The sequence below is a fragment of the Capra hircus genome, chromosome 26 (genome assembly GCF_001704415.2).
Source record: "Capra hircus breed San Clemente chromosome 26, ASM170441v1, whole genome shotgun sequence".
Taxonomy (NCBI): domain Eukaryota; kingdom Metazoa; phylum Chordata; class Mammalia; order Artiodactyla; family Bovidae; genus Capra; species Capra hircus.
The window spans coordinates 6,518,329-6,543,869 of NC_030833.1; the positions used below are offsets into that span (position 1 = coordinate 6,518,329).

General features: G+C 46.4%; 2 protein-coding genes across 4 annotated transcripts in view; one reads left to right on the plus strand and one right to left on the minus strand.

Annotated features, from left to right (window-relative positions):
* Nucleotides 1-17,505, plus strand: part of ADAM12 (ADAM metallopeptidase domain 12) — a 394,156-nt gene extending 376,651 nt beyond the window's left edge. The window contains exons 22-24 of one of the 2 annotated variants that reach the window (XR_001917324.1): nt 7,678-7,808; nt 12,612-12,872; nt 15,308-17,505. Coding sequence is in view for 1 of the 2 variants with exons in the window: in XM_018041560.1 (XP_017897049.1) it covers nt 7,678-7,808; nt 12,612-12,672 (192 nt within the window). In the remaining variant the exon portion in view is untranslated. Of the gene's footprint in view, nt 1-7,677; nt 7,809-12,611 lie in introns of both variants that reach the window. The other variant, XM_018041560.1, reaches the window with a different exon arrangement.
* The window catches only part of FANK1 (fibronectin type III and ankyrin repeat domains 1), a 114,178-nt gene continuing 109,363 nt past the window's right edge, over nt 20,727-25,541 (minus strand). The window contains exons 7-11 of one of the 2 annotated variants that reach the window (XM_018041750.1): nt 24,857-25,022; nt 22,025-22,168; nt 21,423-21,500; nt 21,289-21,333; nt 20,933-21,181 (exon numbers count right to left, since the gene is read on the minus strand). In XM_018041750.1, the coding sequence (XP_017897239.1) occupies nt 21,116-21,181; nt 21,289-21,333; nt 21,423-21,500; nt 22,025-22,168; nt 24,857-25,022 (499 nt within the window). In that variant the 3' untranslated portion in view covers nt 20,933-21,115. Of the gene's footprint in view, nt 21,334-21,422; nt 21,501-22,024; nt 22,169-24,856; nt 25,023-25,541 lie in introns of both variants that reach the window. The other variant, XM_018041749.1, reaches the window with a different exon arrangement.

Consider the following 25,541-nt stretch of genomic DNA (forward strand, 5'->3'; position numbering starts at 1 on the left):
TTATATAAATGGTATCAAACTAAGCGTAACAAAATATGTACTTATCTGTGTTTTTCTTTTTGTTTCTGGATGTTCTCTTTGGTTCTTACTCAGCTATGAGGCTTGTCTTTTATTTTTCATAATAAGAATGTTTGCTCCAATAATTTCAAAATCTAAAATCTTTGGGTGTGTTACTGCTGAGGTTTTATCCTTCCCTCCCTCTCTCTCTTTCTCATGATTCCCTGCTTCCTGGTCATTTCCTGTGAGCTTACTTCACTGGAAAGTTCTCTGGGAGCTCTTGCAGGTCTAGGACGAAGGCTGTTCCCCTCAGAGAGGGTGAATTTGTGTCTGTCACGTGGCCAGGGCAGCACCCGCTTGAGGCCCAGTGAAATGACTCAGGACTTACTGAGCCACCCAGGTGATGCACGATGTGACGTCAGCTTCTGGTCCAAAAGGGCAGTTTGTGGTTACAGGTCGGTCTGCCGAGCACCAAGGGAACTCTCCCTGCAGTCTAGCTAGGGATAAGGGAACTGTCCCTGCAAGTCTGCTAGGGATGGACAGTGATAAGTGTTGATTTCTGGAAGATTCTTACCCTGAGGTATAGTCTTCTGCAGAGCCCAGCTTAATCAAGGAGAGATCAGAAAGAGAACTGGGACGGGTGCCGACCTTTAACCCCTGCATCCCTCACCTTAAAAGGGGATCAGAACCAAACCCCAGGTTTCCCTAACTGGGCAAATACCTATAGCTCCAGTGTACTACTTAGCCCTTTGGGCTTCTCCTTTCACTTAGATGCTGGCCTGATAACATCTGACTATCTTGTAGCTCTTGATACTTTTAAGAAAAACAAATTAAATATATTCTATCCAACAATTTTAGAGAGAAGATAGGTCAAAATAACCCAGCCCATCGTGCATCTAGAAATGGATGATCCACCTCTTAACTTCGGTTAGTTCTGTAATGTCTTACAGAACTGTCTGTATCAGCTTGTAACATCTGCTTTCTGTTCTGTAGGCATAATTCCCACAGCTTTGTTAACCTGAGGTCTACACTGAAGTGACTTAGCACTCAATCTTTTTGCCACTGAGCCATCCTTTTCCTGTCTGGCTGAAGTCCGTTCTGTTGGACTTTCAGAATTTCTTCTAGAAGAACTCAGGACACATTTTCTCTGAATTTTTGCATGTTCAAAGACATCTGGGTGTTGCTTTACTTCTTCAATGATGTTTTAGGCATAAAATTAATGGATCACACTTTCCTTCCTTGAAACTCTTCTATGCATGCTTCCTCTATCTGCTCTGAAGAAATCAGAAGCTGGCTTATCTTTTTTTCCTTGTAAGGGACATGATTCTGTATCCTTGAAAGTCCAGTAGCTTTAAAGAGTTGTATCTTATTTCTGATGTTGTTGTTGTTATTGTTCAGTTGCTCAGTCATGCCTGACCCTATGGACTGCAGCATGCCAGGCTTCCTTGTCCTTTACTATCTCCTGGAGTTTGTTCAAACTCATGTCCACTGAGTCAGTGATGCCATCCAACCATCTCACCCTCTATCGCCCTCTTCTCCTCCTGCCCTCAAGCTTTCCCAGCATCAGCCTTTTCCAACGAGTCAGCTCTTCGCATCAGGTGGCCACAGTATTGGAGCTTCAGCTTCAGCACCAGTCCTTCCAATGAATATTCAGGGTTGATCTCCTTTATGATGGACTGGTTTGGTCTCCTTGCTGTCCAAGGGTCTCTCAAGGGTCTTCTCTAACACTACAGTTCAAAAGCATCAATTCTTCAGCACTCAGACTTCTTGATGGTCCAATTCTCACATACATGACTACTGGAAAAACCATAGCTTTGACTATATGGGCATTTGTTGGCAAAGTAATGTCTCTACTTTTTAATATGCTGTCTAGGTACATCATAGCTTTTCTTCCAAGGAACTTTTCTTTTAATTTCATGGCTGAAGTCACCATCTGCAGTGATTTTGGAGCCCAGCTGAATAAAGTCTGTCACTGTGATGAGTCTCATGCACTTCCCCAGGGAAACAGTGTACACTTTCCAGGACTTGACTCTTTCAGAAAAGTTTTTGCGCGTTAATGGTGAGTATCTTTTCTCTCTGTACTATTTGCTCAGATCACTTTGCCGCCATTCTTTGTCCTCTACCCTTGACCTTTTCCTCCTTTGCCTCGGCTGGACCCCGGTAGCCTTGACTGTGTTTACTGCATCCAGGTCCTTGGTTTGCGCTGTTGCTTTAGTTCCCCCTTCCCTGTTTCTCCTAACTTTTGCCAGCTCCTTTTTTTGTTTCTTTACATACATACGCATTTTTGCCAGCGGGTTCTTAGCTGGCCCTTTGTTTATTGTGGTTCCTTCCTTCCTTCTTTCAGTAGTTTTGATTAGTGTGTCTGAATTCCTCTTTAAAGGAAGGGAGGGCTTCCTGGGAGGAAGGACCAGTTGCAGGCCAGTTGGGGGAAGGGCCAGGTTAGAGCTCAGGACCAGCTCTTACATTGCCCACCTCCTAGGGCACCGCGGGTACTGTAGGCTTTGAGGGATGGTGGTGGTTTGGCCTCCTCTGCTCCAGCAGAGACCCTGCCAGGACCCTCCCCTGCTCTGCGCGTGCGCAGATGGCTGACCTTGTCTGCTGTGCCTTCAGCCCTGACCCGCGTGTCAACTGCTCACTCCCGTGTCTCATCCTTGGCAGGCAGGGTGGGTGCTCTTCCAGGTTCTCCCTTTCATGGGCTCTTCCCGGCCCAGCCTGCGGCACACTTTACATCCTTTTCTCAAATATTCAGCTTTCCCAGAAGTGGAAAAAAGAAAGTGCATTTTCTTTACTGTCTTCAGGTGGTTTTAGAAGGAAAGAAGGACGGACCTCTTCCAGCTAGGTGCAAACATGTTCTTACAAGGACGCCTGCCTCTTCTGAATAAAGAGTAAAAAGAAGTCAAGGCATTTCCCCGGGAACCAGTTATCCCTGTTGTTATCAGGAAGCATCCATTCCTGCAGGGCCAGGGATGGGCCAGATGGTGAGCAGGATCCATGCTGCCCTACCCCCAGCTCAGCCGTGCACAAGCTCACTGGGACCTCTGTGGCATCTCTGGCATTTTCCTGCGATAACATCCGGTCTTCCTGGGGGGATCCCCTCTGGAGAAGCAGGATGCACTTCCTCTTGCTGATCATGCAGACAGAGATAACAGTTGAAAATTCTCTATGACGGTCAAGGCAAAGGGCTATATTTGGATCTAAAAATTTATTCTCATCCTTCTAAAAATTATTTGAAATATGTGACTGTTGCTAAGACATGAGCAGAAAATGGAGAAATGAGAACACTATTTTTTTGGTAATTTTATTTATTTATGTTGTGTTGCACTGGGCCTTTGCTGCTGTGTGAGCTTTGCTCTAGTTGCAGCGAGCGAGGGGGCTCCTCTCTAGCTGTGGGGTGTGGGCTTCTCATCGTCGTGACCTCTCCCGTTGTGAAACACGGGCTCCAGGGTGAGTGGGCTTCAGCAGTTGTGCACTAGGGCACAGTAGTTGCAGCTCCCGGACTCTAGAGCACAGACTCGGTAGTTTTTGGTGCGCGGACCCAGCTGCTCCATGGCACGCGGGATCTTCCCAGACCAGGGATCGAACCCAAGTCTCCCGCATTGGCGGGTGGATTCTTTACCGCTGAGCCACCGGGGAAGCCCGAGACCACCCTATTTAATAACAGATCGTGGTTTTTCTCCGGTACCTAGGGGTTGAAGAGAAAGGGGCATCTGAACTTGTTTCCTTTTTAAAAATGAAAGTCAGTCTAAAGAAATGTCTATTGAGTGTGGAGTTTATGTTCACTGAGGCCTGGAGTCATTCCTCTGCTCCGTCCTGACGGCCCTTTGTGGCCAGGTTGGATTGGACTTCTTCGGGAAAGCCCAGGTCCAGGTTTTGCAAAGGAAGCCTGAAAAATGATGCCTCAGAGGGAGTGCGGAAGCTGCGCTCCTCTCCCCAAGGTCAGAGAAAGGGCGGCAGGGGCTTCTGCCCAGATGATTTGGGCTCCAGGTCTGATCCTTGAGAAGCGAGGACCCCTCATCCTTGACTAACTACTGTTCCATGAAGCCAGTTTGTCCCATTTGGGCCTGGTGGGAATCTGGCATCTTACCTAGGTGGCTACCTGTTTCATGTTTCCATAGAAACCTGTCCTGCGTGTGGCAGGAGGGAAGCAGATTGGTATTTCTGCTGAGCCCAGGTTTAAATCAGAACTTTCAATCAACATTTCAACTCTTTGGGCTTTTATCACAACAGTGACTGTATAATTTGTCCTCTAAACCAGGAAACAATGGAAACAGTGTCAGACTTTATTTTGGGGGGCTCCAAAATCACTGCAGATGGTGATTGCAGCCATGAAATTAAAAGACGCTTACTCCTTGGAAAGTTATGACCAACCTAGATAGCATATTAGAAAGCAGAGACATTACTTTGCCAACAAAGGTCCGTCTAGTCAAGGCTATGGTTTTTCCAGTGGTCACGTATGGATGTGAGAGTAGGACTGTGAAGAAAGCTGAGCGCCGAAGAATTGATGCTTTTGAAGTGTGCTGTTGGAGAAGACTCTTGAGAGTCCCTTGGACTGCAAGGAGATCCAACCAGTCCATCCTAAAGGAGACAAGTCCTGGGTGTTCTCTGGAAGGACTGATGCTAAGGCTGAAACTCCAATACTTTGGCCACCTCATGCAAAGAGATGACTCATTGGAAAAGACCCTGATGCTGGGAGGGATTGGGGGCAGGAGGAGAAGGGGACAACAGAGGATGAGATGGCTGGATGGCATCACCGACTCGATAGACATGAGTTTGAGTGAACTCCAGGAGTTGGTGATGGGCAGGGAGGCCTGGCATACTGTGATTCATGGGGTAACAAAGAGTTGGACACGAACTGAACTGAACTGAACTGAGCGACTGAACTGAACTGAAACCAGGACACATTAGAGAGACTGTGATTAATAAATTTAACAGTACCATAAATTGGGCATGTCCCAGGCAAACCAGAATGAATGGCCCACCTAATTACCTCCTAGGCTTCCATGATAAATCCAAATATATTGTGATACATTGTAACATACATCTCACATTCTCTCCAGCCTTGCAGTAAAAACCTGACGTTATCTTTACTAGCAAGACTAGATACTTATTCATACTTAGTGGCAAAACTAGTCATCATTTGGTCATGAATTATTTAATCTTCAAAGTCTTTCAAGTTTATGGGTGCATGCGTTCCATTTTTACGGTGCCCACTAATATCTCGCTCATAGTTTTCTGCCATCTTACGGGAAACAGAACTTGATTTAGTGCCATGGTTTATCACCCAGAGTGAGTCTGTTGGGAGGCTTATGACGCTTTTATTAATTTTTTTTTTATTGGAGTATAGTCGCTTTGCAATGCTGTGTCAGTTTCTGCTGTACAGCAAAGGGAATCAGCTGTACATATACGTATATCCAGTCTTTTTTCAATTTCCTTTCCATTTAGATCTCCACAGAGCTCTGGGTCCCCTGTGCTCTACAGTAGTTTATCTGTTATTTATTTCATATATAGTTGTGTGTGTGTGTGGCAATCCCAGTACGATTAGGGTGCTTTTAAGTGGTTCCGTTCACTCCTTCAATAATAGTAGCTTATTGGTCACTGTGTGTCAGGCTCTGTGCTAAGAGGTTAATAGATCGTCTCTCACTTAACCCTTGCATCACCTTCTCTCTACAACGTGGAGTAGTGTAACTCAAGTGTCCTCTCAGAGTGCATCGGCGCGGAGCCTGGTCAGATACGTGGACAGCCTGACGTCAGCACTTGTGCTCATTGTGGGTCTGTTTCCCAGGTGAAGGGTGTGCTCTCTCTTACATTCTGCAGGCTGTTAGTGTTTCCTTGACTGAGCACTCACGTGGAAATGTCCCTTGACAGTCTGTCCCTGTTCAGTGACTCCCTCCTCTCCCATTTTGTCCCTTGTCTCAGCTTGGCATATTCTCCATGCAGCTGTGGTTGACAGACTTCTGTGACATTATAGCTTCCTTTGCTTTACAAAGTGAAAGTGAAACCCGCTCAGTCGTGTCCAGCTCTTTGTGACCCCATGGACTATACAGTCCATGGAATTCTCCAGGCCAGGATACTGGAGTGGGTTGCCATGCCCTTCTCCAGGGGATCTTCCCAACCCAGGGATTGAACCCAGGTCTCCCGCCTTGCAGGCAGATTCTTTACCAGCTGAGCCATAAGGGGATGACATTAAATGGGGGAGGGGGACTCTAGTGTCACATCCTTTGAGCTCTGACTGCCATGGAGATGTAATCAGTGGGGTGAGTACCATGAGAAAGTCAACTCAGATGTTCTTAAATCATCTTGGGTGGTCCTGGATGTATGGAGTACTGAGTGCTATCACGGGTGAGGCCATCTGTTTATTAGCATGTCCTGTCTTCCTTGAGTTCCTGGCACCCTTTCCTGCACACTTTCTGGGCACGAGCAAGTGTTTCTAGGCCCCAAGGCCCAGAGCAGGTGCTGTCTTGATGCCTGGGTTCACCCTGGGCTCAAAACAGTGCTATCAATGCTCCCTGACTTCCCACCATGGCTCCAATGAACCCTCCCGTCACAGTAACCAAGAAAGGAACCCCAGGAGCACAGGTGCCTTTTAATCACTGTTATCCACGTTCTGGGAGTTTCCCATGCATGATGTAGTCCTCATAACAATGCTATGAGATGGGTCTTTGTTTTCTCCCACTTTACACCCGGAGAAACTGAGGTTCAGAGAAGTCCAGAGACTTGCACAAGTCCCAGAGTGTTGGTCTTTGCATAAAACCCAGAGCAGAAACTCCAAGTTCATGCTCTGCCCACCCTCTACTGCCGGCTCCCTCACTGGCCTCTGGTGGACGTGGATTTTCCTCCTGGGTGTCATTTTCCAGGCGTGTTGGTGACTCTGAACGAATCCTTAGCAAGTATTTCAGTAGAAGAACGGTAGTGCATTTTATGGGGAGCAGCGTGACTGACGCCATGTTGGTGGGAGAGGGTGGCCCCATCCCTGTCTGGTTCACCCGCAACTGAACCGGTTCTGTTAGAGGGTTCCGGCAAATCTGAAGAAACGAGTGTGTTCCTTGAAAAGATTTTCACCAGCTTCTCCTGTTGGGCCTTTCTAAAGTGAAAAGAAGCCTGAAAAGCACAGGGGAAAGTTGACATCCTCTGGGTAACTGGACCAGAGACGCCAGCAGCTCTACATCCAAGGTCGGTCAGCAATGTGGCATCTAAAGACTCGTCTTTGAGTGTCTGTAACTAAATGATGGTGGTTTGGTGGTTTAGTCGCTAAGTCATGTCCGACTCTTGTGACCCCATGGACTGTAGCCTACCAGGCTCCTCTGTCCATGGGATTTTTTAGGCAAGAATACTGGAGTGGGTTGCCATTTCCTTCTCCAAGGGATCTTCCCGACCCAGAAATCGAAAGTGGGTCTCTTGCATTGCAGGCAGATTCTTTACTGGCTGAGCCATGATGCTGTGGATAAATCTTTAACACAGCACGCGCACACACACACACGCACACACACACACCACCACACCTGTACGGTGAGGGGACTGTAGTCAGAAAGTTTAAAGGAAGTGAAAGTCATGCTGTGTAGCAGTGTAACCGCCCTCCTCTCCCTAGCCCACTCTCCAGGGGACTCTGATGACTTCTGAAGTCAGTGTCTTGTCCGAGTACACGGAGATGGTGATCATGCCTCACCTTCTGGTTTATTGCAGGGAACTCGTAAGCCAAGCCCCCCTCAGAAGCCGCTGCCTGCAGACCCTTTGAGCAAGACGGCTCGCCTGGCCAGCGCCTCAGCCAGGTCCCCAGGACGGCAGGAGTCCGCGCTCCGCCTGGCGCCCATCAGGTTGGTGATGCACCCGCTTCCCTCTCTTCCTCCCCGAAACCATGTGCGCCAGCTGCATGGGCCACACTTCTCAAGCCACTGGAGGACATGGGAGTGTGGTGCCGGCTGTGTGCCCCGCACTCCCCACCCCTGGGAGCAGCGTAAGACAGACGCAAGGGCAGATCTTGAAGCAGCTGGGAGCTATAGAATTGGTCGCTCTTAGCAGTGATCTCAGCCTACCCGTGAGATCAGCTCAAGATCAAGTAGAACAGATCCTTCAGAGCAGTGGCTGATGCTCTGGGCCAGGCCACAGCCAGCCGCCAAGCAGCTGCGATACTGGAACAGCGGGACACCTGTCTCCAAAAATATGACTGGGACTGTGACGGCTTCTCCTCGGTCCCTGGGATCCCGAGAAACGAGGTGAGGTTGGAGGGCCAGGGATGAAAGGAGGGGAGTGGAAGAAGTTAGGCTGAAGAAACTGCTGGGCAAGGTTAAGCGGGAGCTTCCCACTCAACCGGCGAAAGGAATCGCCTTTGCGGACTGAGTGGCTGCTGGGGGTCATCCACTCTGCCCTCCCCCAGGGGACTAGGCCCAATCCTGACTTGGGCAGGGAGGTTTAACCCAGCGGTGTGCTGGAGCCAGCTCCCGTTGGTTTGCAAGAACTATTAAATTTCCAGGAATTTAGCCAGCTAGGTGTTAAGCCTGGGCCTTCTTTTAAATTACGTAAACTGGAAATGATGCCAGTTATATTAAAAACAAAAGTAATAAATGCTCAGAGCCCCAAACTTCCATTTTTTTTTAAACTACATTTCACTGCCACCCACTCTCTTGAGGTCACCTACATCGGTCATTTCTATGTGATGGGAACACCACACCCTGGCCACGACACAGCTCTTCCATGCTCAGCCACGTCCTGTTGGGAGCGTGAGTTATTTATACCGTGGAAATCGACAAGCACCACAGATCCGGGGCCTCTGACTTCCCCTGCCACGGCGGGTAGTTAAACATTTACCAGCTCACAGATGGGTTAAACCCTCAGCCAAAACACATGCGCCCCCTTGGCAGAGAGCTCACTTTGTGAGCAAGGTAGGGGTGCTGGCCAGGCCCTGGGTTCAATAATTCAGCATCTCCAAGGGGAAGGCATGCATTCATGAGTTTATTCCAGCTCTCGGGGAAAAATGTTTGGCCTGTGAAAGATCTGTGTAATAAATCTCAGAGATAAAGCTGGTCAGGGGGTCGGGACAGTGGTTTGAATCCCAGCTCTACAAATACAGAAACACTGCAGAGCATCCTAATTATTTCACTGTGGTTTGTACACTGATCTTGAAGTTATTTTTCTAGTTTTCAAAGGAAAAAAAAAAACATGGGCAGGAAGGTGGGGAAGGCCCTCTTTCATCTTACTGAAGTTTAGGTGGTTTTCAGTGCTGTGTTCTTTTCTACCATAGCGCAAAGTGATTCAGTTATACCTGTACATTCTTTTTCTTACTCTTTTCCATTAGCGTTTATCACGGGATAGTGGACACAGTTCCCTGCGCTGTACGGGAGGACCTCGCCGTTTATCCGGTCTATACTTGGTAGTTGGCATCTGCTGACCCCAGACTCCCACTCTGTCCCTTCCCCTCCTCCCTCCCCTTTGGAAACCGCAAGTCTGTTGTCTACGTCGCTGCCTCTGTTCTGTAGATAAGCTCATTCGTGTCATATCTCAGATGCCACACAGAAGGGATAGATATCATATGATATTTGCCTTTCTCTGTCTGACTTCCTTCACTTAATGTGATTGTCTCTGGGTCCATCCATGTGGCTGCAAAGAATATTTCATTCTTTTCTTATAGCTGAGAAATATTCCATTATATATAAATTATACATACCACATAGAAAGGCCTTTTTTTTTTTTTTTTTTTTGGCTCTTCTCCTGAGGCAGTTTGTTGTGTTTTTTTTTTTTTTTTTTTTTATTAGAGTATCAGTTCGGTTCAGTCGCTCAGTCATATCAGACTCCTTGCGACCCCATGAACTGCAGCATGCCAGGCCTCCCTGTCCGTCACCAACTCCCAGAGTTTACCCAAACTCATGTCTATTGAGTCAGTGATGCCATCCAACCATCCTCTGTCGTCCCCTTCTCCTCCTGCCCTCAATCTTTCCTAGCATCAAAGTCTTTTCAAGTGAGTCAGTTCTTCACATCAGGTGGCCAAAGTATTGGAGTTTCAGCTTCCAATGAACACCCAGGACTGATCTCCTTTAGGATGGACTGGTTAGATCTCCTTGCAGTCCAAGAGAATCTCAAGAGTCTTCTCCAACACCACAGTTTAAAAGCATCAATTCTTCAGCGCTCAGCCTTCTTTATAGTCCAACTCTCACATCCATACATGACTACTGGAAAAACCATAGCCTTGACTAGATGGACCTTTGTTGACAAAGTAATGTCTCTGCTTTTTAATATGCTGTCTAGGTTGATCATAACTTTCCTTCCAAGGAGTAAGCGTCTTTTAATTTCATGGCTGCAGTCACTGTCTGCAGTGATTTTGGAGCCCAAAAAAATAAGTCTGCCACTGTTTCCCCATCTACTTGCCATGAAGTGATGGGACTGGATGCCATGATCTTCATTTTCTGAATGTTGAGCTTTAAACCAACTTTTTCACTCTCCTCTTTCACTTTCATCAAGAGGCTTTTTAGTTCCTCTTCACGTTCTGCCATAAGGGTGGTGTCATCTGCATATCTGAGGTTATTGACATTTCTCCCAGCAATCTTAATTCCAGCATTTCTCATGATGTACTCTTCGTATAAGTTAAATAAGCAGGGTGACAATATACAGCCTTGATATACTCCTTTTCCTATTTGGAGCCAGTCTGTTGTTCCATGCCCGGTTCTAACTGCTGCTTCCTGACCTGCATACAGGTCTCTCTTATTAGAGTATACTTGGTGTACAGTGTGGTGTTAATTTCAGGTACACAGCATGGTGATTCAGTTATACGTATATATATTCATTCTTTTTTGGATTCTTTTCCAGTATAGGTTATTACAGAATATTCAGGCAGGTTCTCCATGCTATATACAGTAAGTCCTTGCTACAGTAGGTTGTCTGTTTTATATATAGTGATATGTTAATACCAAGCTCCTGATTTATCCCCCCCCCAACACACACACATCCCTTGAGTAAAACCTAAGTTCGTTTTCAAGATCTGAGTCTGCTTCTGTTTTGTAAATAAGTTCATTGATATCATTTCTTAAATTAGATTCCACATGAGTGATATTTTTCTTTGTCTTACTTTACGTCTGAGCACTATTCCACTGTATATATGTACCATATCTTTATCCGTTCCTATGTCGATGGACATTTAGGTTGCTTCTTGGCTATTGTAAATAGCGCCACAGTGAACACTGGGGTGCGTGTATCCTCCTGAATTACTGTTATCTCCAGATGTGGGATTTCTGGGTCACATGGTAATCCTACGTTCAGTTTTCTGAGGGACTGTCATACTGGGTTCTACAGGGGCTGCCCTAGTTCACATTCCCACTCACAGTGTAGGAGCGCTCCCTTTTCTCCACACCTTCTCCAGCACTTATTGTTTACAGACTTATTGATTTTTAATTGGAGGATAATTGCTTTACAATGCTGTGTTCGTTTCTGCCATACCTCAGCATGAATCAGCCCTGATCCTCTTAAACCTCTCTCTCACCTCCCACACCATCCTACCTCCCCCACTTCTAGATGGTTTAGACTTTTTGATGACAGCCGTTCTGACAGGTGTGAGGTGGGGTACCTCATGGCCCTTTTGATTTGCATTTCTCTGATAATTAGCGACGTCGAGCATCTTTTGTGGGCTTTTTGGCCATCTGTGTGTCTTCTGTGAGCTTCCCTGGTGGCTCAGAAGGTAAAGCACCTGCCTGCAATGCAGGAGGCCCGGGTTCAATCCCTGGGTTGGGAAGATCCCCTGGAGAAGGAAATGGCAACCCACTCCAGTACTCTTGCCTGGAAAATCCCATGGACGGAGGAGCCTGGTGGACTACAGTCCATGGGGTCACAAAGAGTCGGACACGACTGAGTAACTTCTTTGCAGAAATATGTATTTAGATCCTCTGGGGAAGGCCCTCTCTTAAATGATCTCAGGCAGCTGCCTGTCTTACCTCTGCCAGTTGTTGACACCAATGCGAGCTGGTTCTGTCTCCACCTAGAAGAATAACACTCTGTTCATCTCTGAGGGATCCCACGTGCCCAGCTTCACTCCCCATCCTCTGCAGCCACCTCAGGACAGTCGCTGCTGGGCACACTGCGGCTGGTGGAAGACAGGATACATGGGCAGTGCAGATAGACCCTGGGTTATGCAGTCAGTACCCCCAACATGTCCACTATCTCGGTCATTCTCTATGTTGACTTACTGAAATACTGCTTCTCTGGACATGGTGGGTTAAATGAAATATGACTAAAATTATTTAGCCTTTTTTATTTTTTCATACAAGTGCTAGAAAATTTAAAGCTGCATGTGAGATTCACCTTTGCGGCTTGCACCGTTCTGCTCCATGGCCCTCTTCTCGAATCACCTTGTGGATGGACAGGAGGGGCAGCTTTGAAAAGGGTCATAAACGGCTGAAGACGCTGCAGCCCTCAGCAAGGTCCTTTCTGAATCTGCCACCCCTGCTGCCGGCAAGAGCCACTGGTCTCCAGCACCTGAGCTGGGGTGGGGTGGGCTGGGGGGGCAGAGGTGAGATCTGACCCTGGAAGCCCATCACAGCACAGGAAACGGTATCTCCAACCCAGGCATCGAGGGTTGGCAGAAATCGCTGGCAGGGCCTCTGACCAGTTTTGTTTTCTCCTCTCTCTTCCTCCAGACCTACTCCGAAACAGCCCCATCCAGTGCCCAGACCCGCCCCCATCGCCTACGCTAAGTGAGAAGCAAGCCGACACCTTTGTTCAACAGTGAAGACACAAGTTTGCACTATCTCTCAACTCCAGCTGGAGGTTTTTTTTTTTTTTTTTGTACCAACGTTTAGAATTGTTTAATTTTTCAAACACCGTGATTTGAACGAACCTTGAGCTGCTGCCGTCGGTGCTGTGCTGTGCTATGGTGCTCTGTATACTTACTTGCTCAGGTACTTGTAAATTATTAATTTATGCAGAATGCCTTTTACAGTGCAGTGCGCTGTAGTGGGCTTTTAAAAGAAAAAAAGAAAAACCCATCACTGAGTTTTCCATGGAAGGAAGGCTTGTTGTGCTTTTAATAGTTTAGTGAACTTGAAATACCGTGCTCTTTGGGACTCTGGACAGGATGTTATTTCTGATGGAGGCTTCATGAAGAGGGCATTTGCCCAGCTTACCCATGGCACTGGTTCTGGTACCAGACACCAAACGAGAGACCCCAGGTAGAAGGCCTGCTCTGAGGCCAGAGCCTGGCTTCAGGTCCAGGCTGGGCTGGGCCTCCAGGGATATTCTGGACACTGTCACAGATGACGGGCTGGCCCACCAGGGTTATCCCTGGAAGCTCCAGGGATCGCAGGGAAGGACCTGGCTTCTAGCCAGGGGGCTCCGGAGAGAGCCTGGATCCTGGAGAGGAATTTTAAGGTGTGGCCACTGTAGGAGACAGACTTGGAACATGAGGCCAGGCAGACACTTGACCTTGAGCTCACCAGCCATGAGCACATTTGGAGAGCAGGCTGAGAAGTTTGCTTTATAGAAACACCAAGAACTTCTTTTCCTGGCTGCCCTTTGTGGAGCGCTGGCATCAGCGCCTTATTTAGATTGGGAAAGCTGGTGTTTCTACAAGACAGCTACTGCCTGAGCCCTGCAAACCTCCGTCTTCCTGTGCTGTTTGGAGCTGAACAAATTACCACCTTGTGTTCTTGACTGTAACACAATGATACTGTGTTCCGACAGACAGATGAGGCTTTCCACGGGAGCATAACTATTTTCAGATGTGAACCTGTAACCAGATCTAGTGAATCAATTCTGGAGATAAAAATCTCCTTTTATTGCAAGGTTCAGCTTATTAAAAATTAGGCAGAATCCATGTGCTTGCAAAAACTGCAGCCAAATGGAAAGCTGTGTTCACTGGGACAGGTTGCGGTCTGCTGTCTTTGTTAGGATAAGTTGGACAAAGAACCCTAAGTTACTAGTAAGTTCTCTGTGGGGCATCTTGTTTTCCCACCTTGGCTACAGGAATCTTTCAGAGATGTTTTTAGCATAAAGTCTGGATCTGTTTCTTGAGCTTTTACAATTTACCTGTTGAGCGTCAAAGTCCTCACATTCACGCTCAATATTCATGAAATGCAGTCTTGAGCAGCAGACTCTTCGGATGTCAGACGGGAGCCATTTTCACAAGGAGATCTTGAAGATGCCTGTACCTAATGGCATGAAAATTACAAAATTACTCAGACAAGGTCAAATGCTATTATGCCTGTCTTCTAGTGGGGTCCTATGTGGCTAGTTTTCACATTAGAAGGCAATTGACAACGGTTCCATAATCCACTCTGTTTTGTGATAAAGCTTCATCTGGGGTCATTTCCATGGTTTTTCTATGCCTTGAAGCAGAAAGACAAAACGTACCAAGAATCTTGGTTTGCCTTCAGGAAAACAAGAGTGCATTTAACTCGGAGTTCCCACCGTATCTAGGCAACATAGCATTCAGGATCATGGATAAACTCAATAAATCCATGTCACACACACACAAAGGGAACACGACTCTAATACATTCCAACTCTTATAGCATGCAATTTGTTCATTATGCAGTTATTATTTTCTTAAAACTATAAAGCCATGTTAGAAAATATTACTGCTGATGAGTATTTACAGAATTACTGTACCTAGCATTATATCTGGTAATTGTATTAAGGCCAAAAACATATTCTATGGGAAAGTTTACAGCATTTTTATGGTGCATTAGGTGGGTATTATTTTTATAGACACCCGAATCCTTGGATCTGGCATTGTAGCCCCTTCTGCTAGTGCAGGGAAGAGGGTGTGAACTTTTTTCGTCTGTCCTTAACTAGAATTCCTGTGCTTCTATTTCAGAGAACCAGGAATAGTTTGGTATTAAAAGAGGTTAACGCTGTGATCCTACATGTCATCATCAGTAGCCACTTGGCCACAGCTGATGACACATTTTTCTCTCTACATACGAAGTGCATTTATAGAGCCGTGCAGTTCATTTCTGGAAAAGAACATATTTAAACCTGACACCCCCGTACAGTACACAGGGCATGTTATTCAAGGAACAGTACTTCCAAATGCAGTATTTAGCAAATGAAGCATATTCAGCAATAACTTTCATTTTAATATAACTTAGGAACCAAGAGCCAGTTTGCTTGGGGGAGGGGAAGAGGTATTTCTCCCCCTTTTTATATCCTCCTAGATGATAGAAATGAAAATGAATACTTATATTTCAATGACCGTCTATTTTTAATATTTTTTTAAGATTGTATGGGCATGAATACTAGAGTTGATGTGGGTTTAGGTGGCCTAGGCTGAGAGTCCGCACGCCTCGACGCAGAGTCGGCCCCTAAGGGTAGTCACTCTCCTTCCGTCTTACTAGAGCTGCAGGTCACACGGCCCCACTTGACTGGGAAGTACATGGCTAACCCGCCAGGCATTCTACAGAAAAGCTGATTTCCTGAAATTTTGTGTAACCGTGTACTTTTCCTGACACATGGACTCAGATGTGTAGCAACCGAGAGAAACAGCGCGTAATATTTTCCATTGTCAAACTGTGCATCCAGAGACTGCCCTTCCTCGTATGAACTCTCCAGCTTACAATGTGGGATGACATCACAGAGATCACAAGAGCAGCAAATTAAACTACACGAGGTTAAGTACTCCCAACTAGTCTCAAAGGGGACCCTTTTTATGCCTTCTTAACTGTATTAGGAATTCTCAGGCTGAAACCAGAGGCCATTGTTCCCTGGCAAATCAGTACAACATATCCATATCTCCTCTGAAAGAAAAACAGCTCAGACCCTGCTCTGTGGCAGACTCTTCCTACGAGACTGTGATCTCCCGTGGTGCTAAACAGTGCCTGGTGCTGGGCCAACTCGAATGCTCAAGTGTCTTCCTGCCATCTCTCAACTGCTGTTTACAAGCATTCTGAGCCACTGAGAACCCCAACAACCAGGAGGGTGCCATACCTGGGCAACAGCCTGACCCCCCTGCCAGGCTCTCGGTGTGAAACTTATTTAAGACTCTTGCCCTGGAGGGCTCCCTGGGGTGTTTGGGGAGCAGAAAGCCCTAGGGCAGGCAGACTCAACCTGGAGATCCTTCTTCACTGTTAGGACCCCAAGCAAACACAAGTCACCCCGGTAAACGTCACACCCAGAAGTCTCTGCAGGGCCAGTGCTGGCCCCCAGGGGGGACCCGGGCTGTGGATCCGCCCCACACAATGGCTGGCTGGCGGGAGCCTGAGGTGTGCCACCTCATCTCCCCAAGACTCGAGAGAGAGGGCCGTGAACACATCTGGACATAGGCGGCCTCGGCTAGCACCTATCATCAGACCCAAGTTCCTTCCCCAGCCCTAACCCAGTCTCTGACACATCTCTGCAGTTTGGTGGCTGCCCCGCAAGTCCACCCAAAGCCCAGCCTTCTCCAGGGCCACAGCTGGGAGCAACCCTGCCCACTCCCCACTCCCTCAACCCGCCACCCCAGCAGGGAATCCAAAAGCATCCTCCCCCACCAGGCACCTCCCACCTAAAGACTTACTCTAATTAAAAGGGAGAGTTGGCCATAGGAACTCAGTTTGCCTGTTATGACCGAAAGTCTCTCGACTCACTCTCCATCCCTTTCTTTTAAACCTGTTTGAAAACTCTGATGGTCATATGAGTAACAACAAGCTAAAGAAAAGCCTGAGAACCATTTCTGTGCAGCGATGCTTCCAAATCCACTGACCTGCACAGGAATGGACCGTCTGTCTGCATTTCATAAAGCAAACCCCCTCTTTTCTTTGGGGACACCGTGGCAGAGCCCAGCCAGTAAGAGCCTGATCCATATGAGACACCAGGAGGAGAAACCCTGCGTATAAAACTGTCATAATAGCCAACAATCGATCGTGATAGCTGGAAGAGTTAATACACAAAGGAATGTTCGGTACTCTGTAACCAGCCCTGATTTTTCCACCTCCTCTTCAGAAGTCATTACCTGTGATACTCCTTCCATGAGATAATTTTTTTTAGCCCTCAATTTAGCACATTTTAAGTCCAGACAAAAGGAAAAAAAAAATCTCATGTGATCATTTTAGTTTTGCAAAGAAGTGGACTGTTACCTATGGTTATGGCCTATAAGCAAGTACTTAAGTGGGAAGGACAGTGATAGAGAAAAAAAAAAAAATACATCGAACTAGAAAGAGAAAATCCCTTAAGAGTCCATGGAGGGCGAGCAACGTCAGAGTTCGCTGCTCTTGTGTGCCCTCTGTCAGGTCAAGTGGGGAGGTTTGAAGGAAAGTGCACTGTTTGAACGTGTGTGTTTCAGAAGAACTCTCTAAAACCTGGCTACAGGCTATGCAGCACAGTACAAAGTTACAGCTACTAAACCAGTACGTTCATTTTTATAGTGCTTCGTCCATGTATCATGCTTTGGTTGCTAATCTTTTTTTCTCACTTACCTTTTTATGTTACAGTCTGTTACCTTTGTACACGTTTCTCATATCGGGGGGTCTACAGGTAACACAACTTGCTATTTCCATAGAAAAAAAAAGTCATTGTTACGAATATTATATCCAATAAATGGTATACAGGTCAATATAAAGAGGCGTCCCATTCATTACTGAGATTTTCACCAAAGTAGGGGCAGGGGGGCTCTCAAGTTGGAGAATGTATCTGTATTCTCATCCATGTATAGATGCACGAGATGTGGAAGAATCTAACAGGGGCGTCCCTGGTGGCTCAGCAGTAAAGAATCTGCCTGTCAGCTCAGGAGTCCCCGGGTTCAATCCCGGGGTCGGGAAGACCCCTTGGAGAAGGCTATGGCAACCCACTCCAGTATTCTTGCCTGGCGGATTACTGTCCGTGGGATCAAAAACGAGTCAGACACGACTTAGCAACTAAACAGCAAGAACCTTAAGAAGGGTGGTGAGCTGGAGGGTCAGGAGATGAGTGCTACAATCCACATGAGCGCATCAGGGGTGGGATGAGGAGGGAAGATGTCTGTACGCCTTTTCACACACACACTAGGGGTATGCTGTGCTGTGGTCACTCAGGTGTGTCTGACTCTTTGCAACCCCATGGACTGTAGCCCACCAGGCTCTCCTGTCCACGGGGATTCTCCAGGCCAGAATACTGGAGTGAGTTGCCATGCCCTATCTCCAGGAGATCTTCCCAGCCCAGGGATCGAACCCAGGCCTCCTGCATTGCAGGCGGATTCTTTACCATCTGAGCCACCAGGGAAGCCCAGGAATACTGGAGTGGGTAGCCTATCCCTTCTCCAGTTACCAGCTGAACTACCAGGGAAGCCCATACTAGAGGTGGGGGAGACCTAATAGTTTTTCTAAACAATGTGATATATAACTTATCAAAATGAAGTTTTAAAACTCACCTTATATATAGAAGAGATAAATTCAGAAAGCAAGCAAGCAGGACTAGAAATATTTACACAGAAGAGTAAAAAAATCTAAGTGCAAAGGGAACCTATTACAATTTTTTAAAATAGCCTCCGATTTCATAAAGAACTTCATTAAGAAAACAAATTTACAGGATGATGACAAAGGTCCTCATTTTTCCCACCTTACACCCATGACAAAGCAAGTAACAAAGCATGTACATAGAAGGTCTCAGACATAGCTAATAATGTAGGTCAATTTATATATATGTGTGTCAAATAGGATACTTCAGACACACAGAATATGCATGCACCTTTCCAAATGCCTCTGGAAAAATTATATAATTTTGTATATTAATGCATGAAGTAAAACTCAGATCTATAAGGTTCAAATTCTGAAGATTATAATGTGCCAAAGGTAGAAAAACTATGTCCTAGAAATGCACTGATTCTTGAGTCAAAGGCGAATAGCAGATTATGTAGCAGACAGCGAATGGGACCAACTGCGACAGCACGCTCTGCAGCCGTGTTTCTCAGACTCCCTGGATTACAGGCACCCGCCTGCGATGCTTTTGCTGATCCACTGCTCATGGCCGTTCCTGGGACAGTCAGTCCAGAGGGAATTCCAGTTCAGAAATGAAAAGTATAAATTAATTGGGGAAAAGAAAACTAATAACAGCATGGGCTCTTCCTCGGGAATATTCAAAACACAAGATAAACCTCCATCTAGTCTCACTACGGAAAAAGATTAAAAAGCACACACACACAGCACGTGAGCACATAGAACCCGGAAGCCCACTGTACCCGATGAGATCATCTCAGGAATATAAGGATGGTTCAGTATTTTAAAATCTAGTGATCCAAGTCAGCAAATGGAGAGTGTGTTGGGAAATAGGATTAGCAGAGATGCTAAAAAATGTTTGATAAAATTCAACACCCATTCCTGAATTTAAAGGAAAGGCAAGACAAGGAGAGAAGGAAAGGAAGGAAGGAAGTGTGAATCAAGTAAGACTGGAAACCGCAGGACTTGAGAGGTGCTTCAGTGGAAATGTGATTCACAGATCAATGCTAGGACCTTCCCAGCAGTCATTCTGGGCTAGGTTACACTTCAGTGACAAGCCACTCTTCAATTTCAGTGACTTGCAACATGAAAGGACTATTTCTCACTCTCATCATTTCCGTTCTGGGTGAGCTTGGGCTCTAGTGTCGGGACCCTGGACTGCGGAGCAGCGTCTGTCAGAGTCATGGCTGGTCTTGTGACAGAGGGAAGAGGGACCAGGGGATTCTTAAAACTCCCGCCCAGATGGGCAAGAGCTATTTCCACGCACATTTCATTGACCAAAGTCAGCCTCATCATGTGGCCAAGCTTGAGGCCCACAAGAAGGGGCACGCCCCCTTTCCAGAGCTCATTAATATCATCTAAAACAGATGGAGAAATGAAGCTGAGGTGAATGTCAACATTGATTAAGACGGGGGAAAGGAGCCTTGGAGAGCTGTGATAATGCTCTGATCTCTAGAGGGATTTTTTTTAATCTAGCAAATCTAGAGGAGTAAGCATTTGTACGAAAGGTAGAACGCTAGTGAAGCAGCTAAGAAGAGGACTGCATGAGACCCACGGTCCATGGGGTTCTCCAGGCAAGAATACTGGAGTGGGCTGCCATGCCCTCCTCCAGGGGATCTTCCCAACCCAGGGATCAAGCTCACGCCTCCTACACTGCGGGCAGATTCTGTACCACTGAGCCACCAGGGGAGCCCACTTATAGATAGTATGAAATGAAGCCGAAAATTGCCAACATCAATAAAATTGTGTGTTTTTGCCCCATGTGCTTCCCCCAAAGTTTTGGCACTTTTATTACCTGTAAGTTGGTCTTTCTCTGCAGAGAAGATTGCTGCCCTCGGCAGACCTCTGTAGCCTGTCTTCTCTTGGGGCCGAGTTAACCAGCTCGTCTCTCTGGAGACACAAAATGCATGTGGTCAGCTAGCTCCCTTCTTTGCCGATTTTAAGTGTGTCCGCTGAGTTCAAGCGCCAACACATTTGTGTCTGAGCCCCCAAGCAGCAGACCTGTCCATTCCTGCTTGTGTCCAATCTGAGCGATCACCATCAAAACCCTTTCTGCTCTGAGGACTCAGAGACATAAAACTCCTCTTTGGCAAAGCTGTCGACAGGCCGGCAGGGCAGGTCTCTCATCATCAGCGCCTGAGTCTATGCAAACACATCCTCAGACCGGGCTGTTCTAAAAAGACTCCTCTAACAGCAGAAGCAGAGTCTTAAACTATGTATCTCGCACTTTGATGTGAGGCCAACAGCTGAGCAGAAAACTCTGCTCGTGGCCTCCTGGGCTTTCTGGAGGAGCATCCCTCCAGGAGGGAGCACCACCTGGCAATGCGGCTGCAAGGCCTTAGGCTGGGAGGGAAGGACAGAACTGCGAACACGTTGGGGGGGCGGGAATTTCCACCGGCTCCCGGGGTGGCTCGGAGGGCAGACAGCTGGGAGGATGGGAGCGGGAAGAGGGAGACCGGTGTGTGGCTGTGCAGCTCCATCTCTGGGACCTAAATATTCTGTTTCACGTTTAACTCCAAGTTCAGGAAAACATCCTCATCCTGCGGACGCCCAGAGACAACACCACCGCCATGCATGTTTAGGTAAAAAGGTGTATTTCAAAGTGGGAACAGTTGTATGTTACAAAAGTCACTGTGAATCTTCAACTAAATAAGTAATCAAATGTATAGCCCTCAGAGAAACAGAATTCCTTCTCTCCAGTTCAAATCCCGCTTTGCTTTGTTTCACTGGGCTTTGAGAGGGAAGTAAGAGGTTCCCTGGTCAGCGAATAGATGACTTCTTCAGCATTTGCTTTCTTTTCCTTTCTTCTAATAGGGAGAGGACATTCTAGATAAACAAAAACAGGTGCATGTAATCCAAGAGTTGAGGTTTTTAAATTTTTTTTTTTTTAATGCTACAAAATTAGCCTCAACAGGCAGCAACAACATCCCAACCTGTCTGTCGAAAACTCTGGCCATTTCGAGGACACCTTTGCCGAACTGAAAGACAAAACAAAAAAAAATTCTTTCATGCCTCTGTTCCCTCCTCCCCTCCAGGGAAATCTTGAGATGGAGATGGAGTCACATACCTCATTTTTCACACTTGCATCTGCCCCTCTGTCAAGAAGTAACTGGACTAACTCTTCGTGGTTATTCAGCACGGCCACCTAGAAAACAGGTCAACAGTGGGGTGTGAGCAGGAAGGGGATCTCGGTGCAGGCAGGTGCAGGTGGGTGCAGGACATCCACCAGCAACACCCTCCAGAGGCAGAGCCGACAGGGGCCACCGGGGCTTTGCAGGATGGGCGTGTGGACCCCACTGCACAGCGCCAGCAAACACAGGGGAAATGGAAAGGAAATCTGCTTTCCTCCATGTGAGACAACACATCCGAGGCCAAACCCGGACAGAGAACAGCACTCCTTTGTTCCATCCCAAAATGGCCCCAGAGACTGGAGTTGGCAATGCTTCAAGAAATAGTTGTAGAAAGACTACAAAGATACTAGACTGGGCTCCCCCCCAAAAAATGCCATGATGACATCACCATGTCTTAATTCACAGGCCAGTGGGGAATACATATGCCACCCAAACCTGATGCTTTTATGCAGCTGAACTCAAAAGAAGAGCTCTTATGGGGCAGCTGTGACCTTAATCCCACACGTCAAGCCAGGCTGCTATGTGGAGCAAGTCATACCATGAGAGGGGTCTTCCCGTCTTTGTCCTTCACATTCACATCTGCGCCTGCATCAATCAGCAAAGAGGCAACTTCCTGGTTCCCCGAGACTGCAGAGACTCTCATGAGTGGGGTCCACCTGGAACCAGCATCGACAACGTCCACCTGCAGAACCACAGGGCGAGTGGCTCTCAGCCCACTTTCTTGCCCTGCACATCACTCATGGGAAGCTTATAGAGCAATGTCTACTTGCCCAAATTCCCCCGATTTAGATAGCAGTCTTTCTAGACCTAGTGATAATCAGCTGGACTGTGCTGACTTTGTTCACATTTACGCAGCGAACATCTGTGTTTGGGCCACTTTAAAGGGTGCAGACAGGCCCCAAGATGCTTCTCACCACCCATGAGCATCTTCATTTACACTGCCTTCAAAGGGAAAGAAGATGGGATAGAAAAACGAACATAATCCCCTTCTCCTTGGCCCCATGTGAGCTGCCTTATTTTCTCCTGCCTAACTTTCCTCTCCTGTTTTTATAGTTTCTGCTTCTTTTTTAAAGTATCTTTGTAAGCAACTGTAAGTGCCTTCTGGAACAAGACAGGAATATAAACACCCACCCTGATATTTACCAATAGGTATTAAATTTAAGCAGAAGAATTACAAGTAAATACAAAGCAACCAGATCTCTGACATGAAGTCCAGCCTGAAAAATTAGCCAACCTAATGCCTTGTCCAAAACAAGAGTCTGCCAGCTAACAAGATGGGCCATTTCCCAATAACCTACACCAACATCTCACAATTTTGTGCTTTAAAAGACATTTTAAAATAAGGGAATGTAAATGTTGTCTCCTCCAATTCCATGAAGACCTCATCAATCCATGAGGCATGATACTGAAGGAAACGTACACATGTGCACACAGATGGATCCCTGGATGCACACACACTCACACACACACCTGATTCTGTTACAGAAGAATTACTCAAAGAAATCTATAGCTTCAGTAAAACATCAGACCAGAATAACAAACAAGGACCTGCCAGAAGAGCTTTAAGACCTTGCAGGTGATTTGTATGTTTGAGATTACCTTCTGCAACACTGTTAAGATTTGCAGCTCTTCCCCCTGCAAATAACAAATAACCTCTCTAGGCAGCAAGCTCTGTTATGGTTAAATAATAATAAAATAATTGCCTGAAATTATAGGGTGCTGTATACATTTTCATTGCACTCTCATGCACATTATCTCTTTGGGTCCTGAAGGTGAAACAGGGGTAGCTATTTTTATTCCTGGTTTACACGTGTTTAAACCAAACCTCAGAAAAGTCAAATGGCCTTCCTGAGGTCACATGGCTCATTAAATGTAGAAATGGTTCCCCATGGAAATAAGTCACACTCAGTACAGATCATTCGATTCAAGAAGAGGTGGTGATGGATTTGCTCCCAGGCCCATCCCTCCATCATGCTGAGATCATCTACCTGCCACTTGCCAGCCACACAGAAATCTTCAGTGGACACATTTATGGAGCTGCAGTTCTACAGAAAAAGATGGTATTCACCCCAAATGAGTATGTCCATAACTGAAGCACAGAGAGCCTACACTTCCAAAATTCCAGTATTTAAATGTCAGTGGCAGAGACCTGCCCTTCTTTCAGCAAAGGTCAACCATCGTTTTCAACTACAGATTCTTACCGGGTCCAAAGCATAAGCAAAACTCGCCATAAACCAAACAAGAGGAATGTGCCTGTCACTACCACCCAAGGCAGGTGTGGGCCAGCCCTAACCACCAAGGCACGCAGGCTGATCCTTTTGACCTTTTGTGCATGTTTCTAAAACAAAGAAAACAAGAAATGTAATAAAAGGGATTTATCTTAATGACTGACGTATTTTTCCTTCAAGGGGCCCTCACACTCTATAACCAGTGAGATCCCACAGCTTAAGCCTTGCTTGCCCTCAGCCACACTTGAGAGAGAAACTGAGCAAATCTACAGACATCTTCCAGGAGACCGAACTCTACTTCCAAGTTTATTTTCCAGGTCATCAGTTTACCTTCTCAAAATCCTGCCCCATCTGGCGCTCAGCATTAGGACAGCATTTGTCCATCTTTCCTTATTTCCATGCCCTAAAATTTTTATTTAACTTCTTTGGAGTCTTGAACAGAAGTTTTGAAAGTTTTCAGCAGTTACCGTAATTGAGCTAATTCTATTTGCCCAACTTCAAAATGTCTATAGATGTCCAAACAACTCTTCTACTTGCCAAGTAGGACTGTACTTCCTGATGACTTGGAACCAGAAGCAACACCTGCTTCAAAGCAAAGACACAAGAGCTGGAATGCTCTCCTTTTGATATAGTGTTTGCTCTTTGGAAATTTTTTGTAATGATTCATCTTTAAAGCAAAGAATAAAAAATGATCTAATTCTAAAAGCAATAAGCTGCACTGTGACTGTAAGAGTTCTGAATGTCTTGGTGTGTCCAGCACCTGTGACAGTATCTGGTGTGTGGTCAAGACACAATCAAGCTTTGTTGCAGATGGAAAGGAGAGATAAATGAGGAAAGAACAAATGAAGCAGAAGCAACATCAGGTCCAGCTCTGGACTCATTCAGCACAGTTTCCTTTTCCCCCCACACAAGTTGAACCTCCATGACAACCTGAAGCCTCACTATCGTAAAAATCCTATCAGGATCTTTTTGGTCCCAAGGCTTCAGGAACCTTCTTGCTCATCAGTCAGAGAACTTCCTCCAGCATTGCTCAGTTCAACTAATCAAAGGTATCCACATAAGGTCCTGCTTCCCCTGAACCCTGTGGAATAGCATCTGGGTTCCTAACTCCACGTGTGCAGTTGACGAGGAGGGTCCCATACCTCACAGCCGTCCCCTATCATCCACTCGATCACATTGCAGTGGCCTCCGTCTGCAGCCCAGTGCAGAGCTGTACAGCCTCCCAGGTCTCTAGTGTCCCAAGAAGCACCATGTCTTCGGAGATATTTCACAACATCCAGGTGTCCTGCGTAGCATGCAAGCATCAGGCTGCAACACACAGCAGAAGAAACATTTGGCTATTCGGTGCAGCTGCCGTGCTCAGGTCCATATTTAGCCTCCCTGGTTTAGACCTCAGAGAGGAATCCTAATTTGGGTGGAAGAGTCAAGAAAATTATTCACATAACGTGTATGAGTCTATCAACTAATAAATCGACTGTGGTATATCCATTCAATAGAATTCAGCCGTAAAAAGGAAATGAAGTACTGAAACAGGCTACAATGTAGGTGCACCCTAAAACATTATGCGAAATAAAAGCAGCCAGACACAAAAGGCCATATGTGTATTAGTTCACTCATATTAAACGTCCAGAATAGACAAGTCCATAGAGACAGATTAGTGGTTTTCAGGACTGGAGGGATAGGAAATTAGCATGACTGCTAATGAATTCAGAGCTTCCTTCTGGACTGATGGAAATCCTCTAGAATTATAGAATAACGGTGGTTGCACAACTTTGTTAATATATTTTTAAAGGCTGAATTGTACATTTTAGCAAAATTAATTTTATG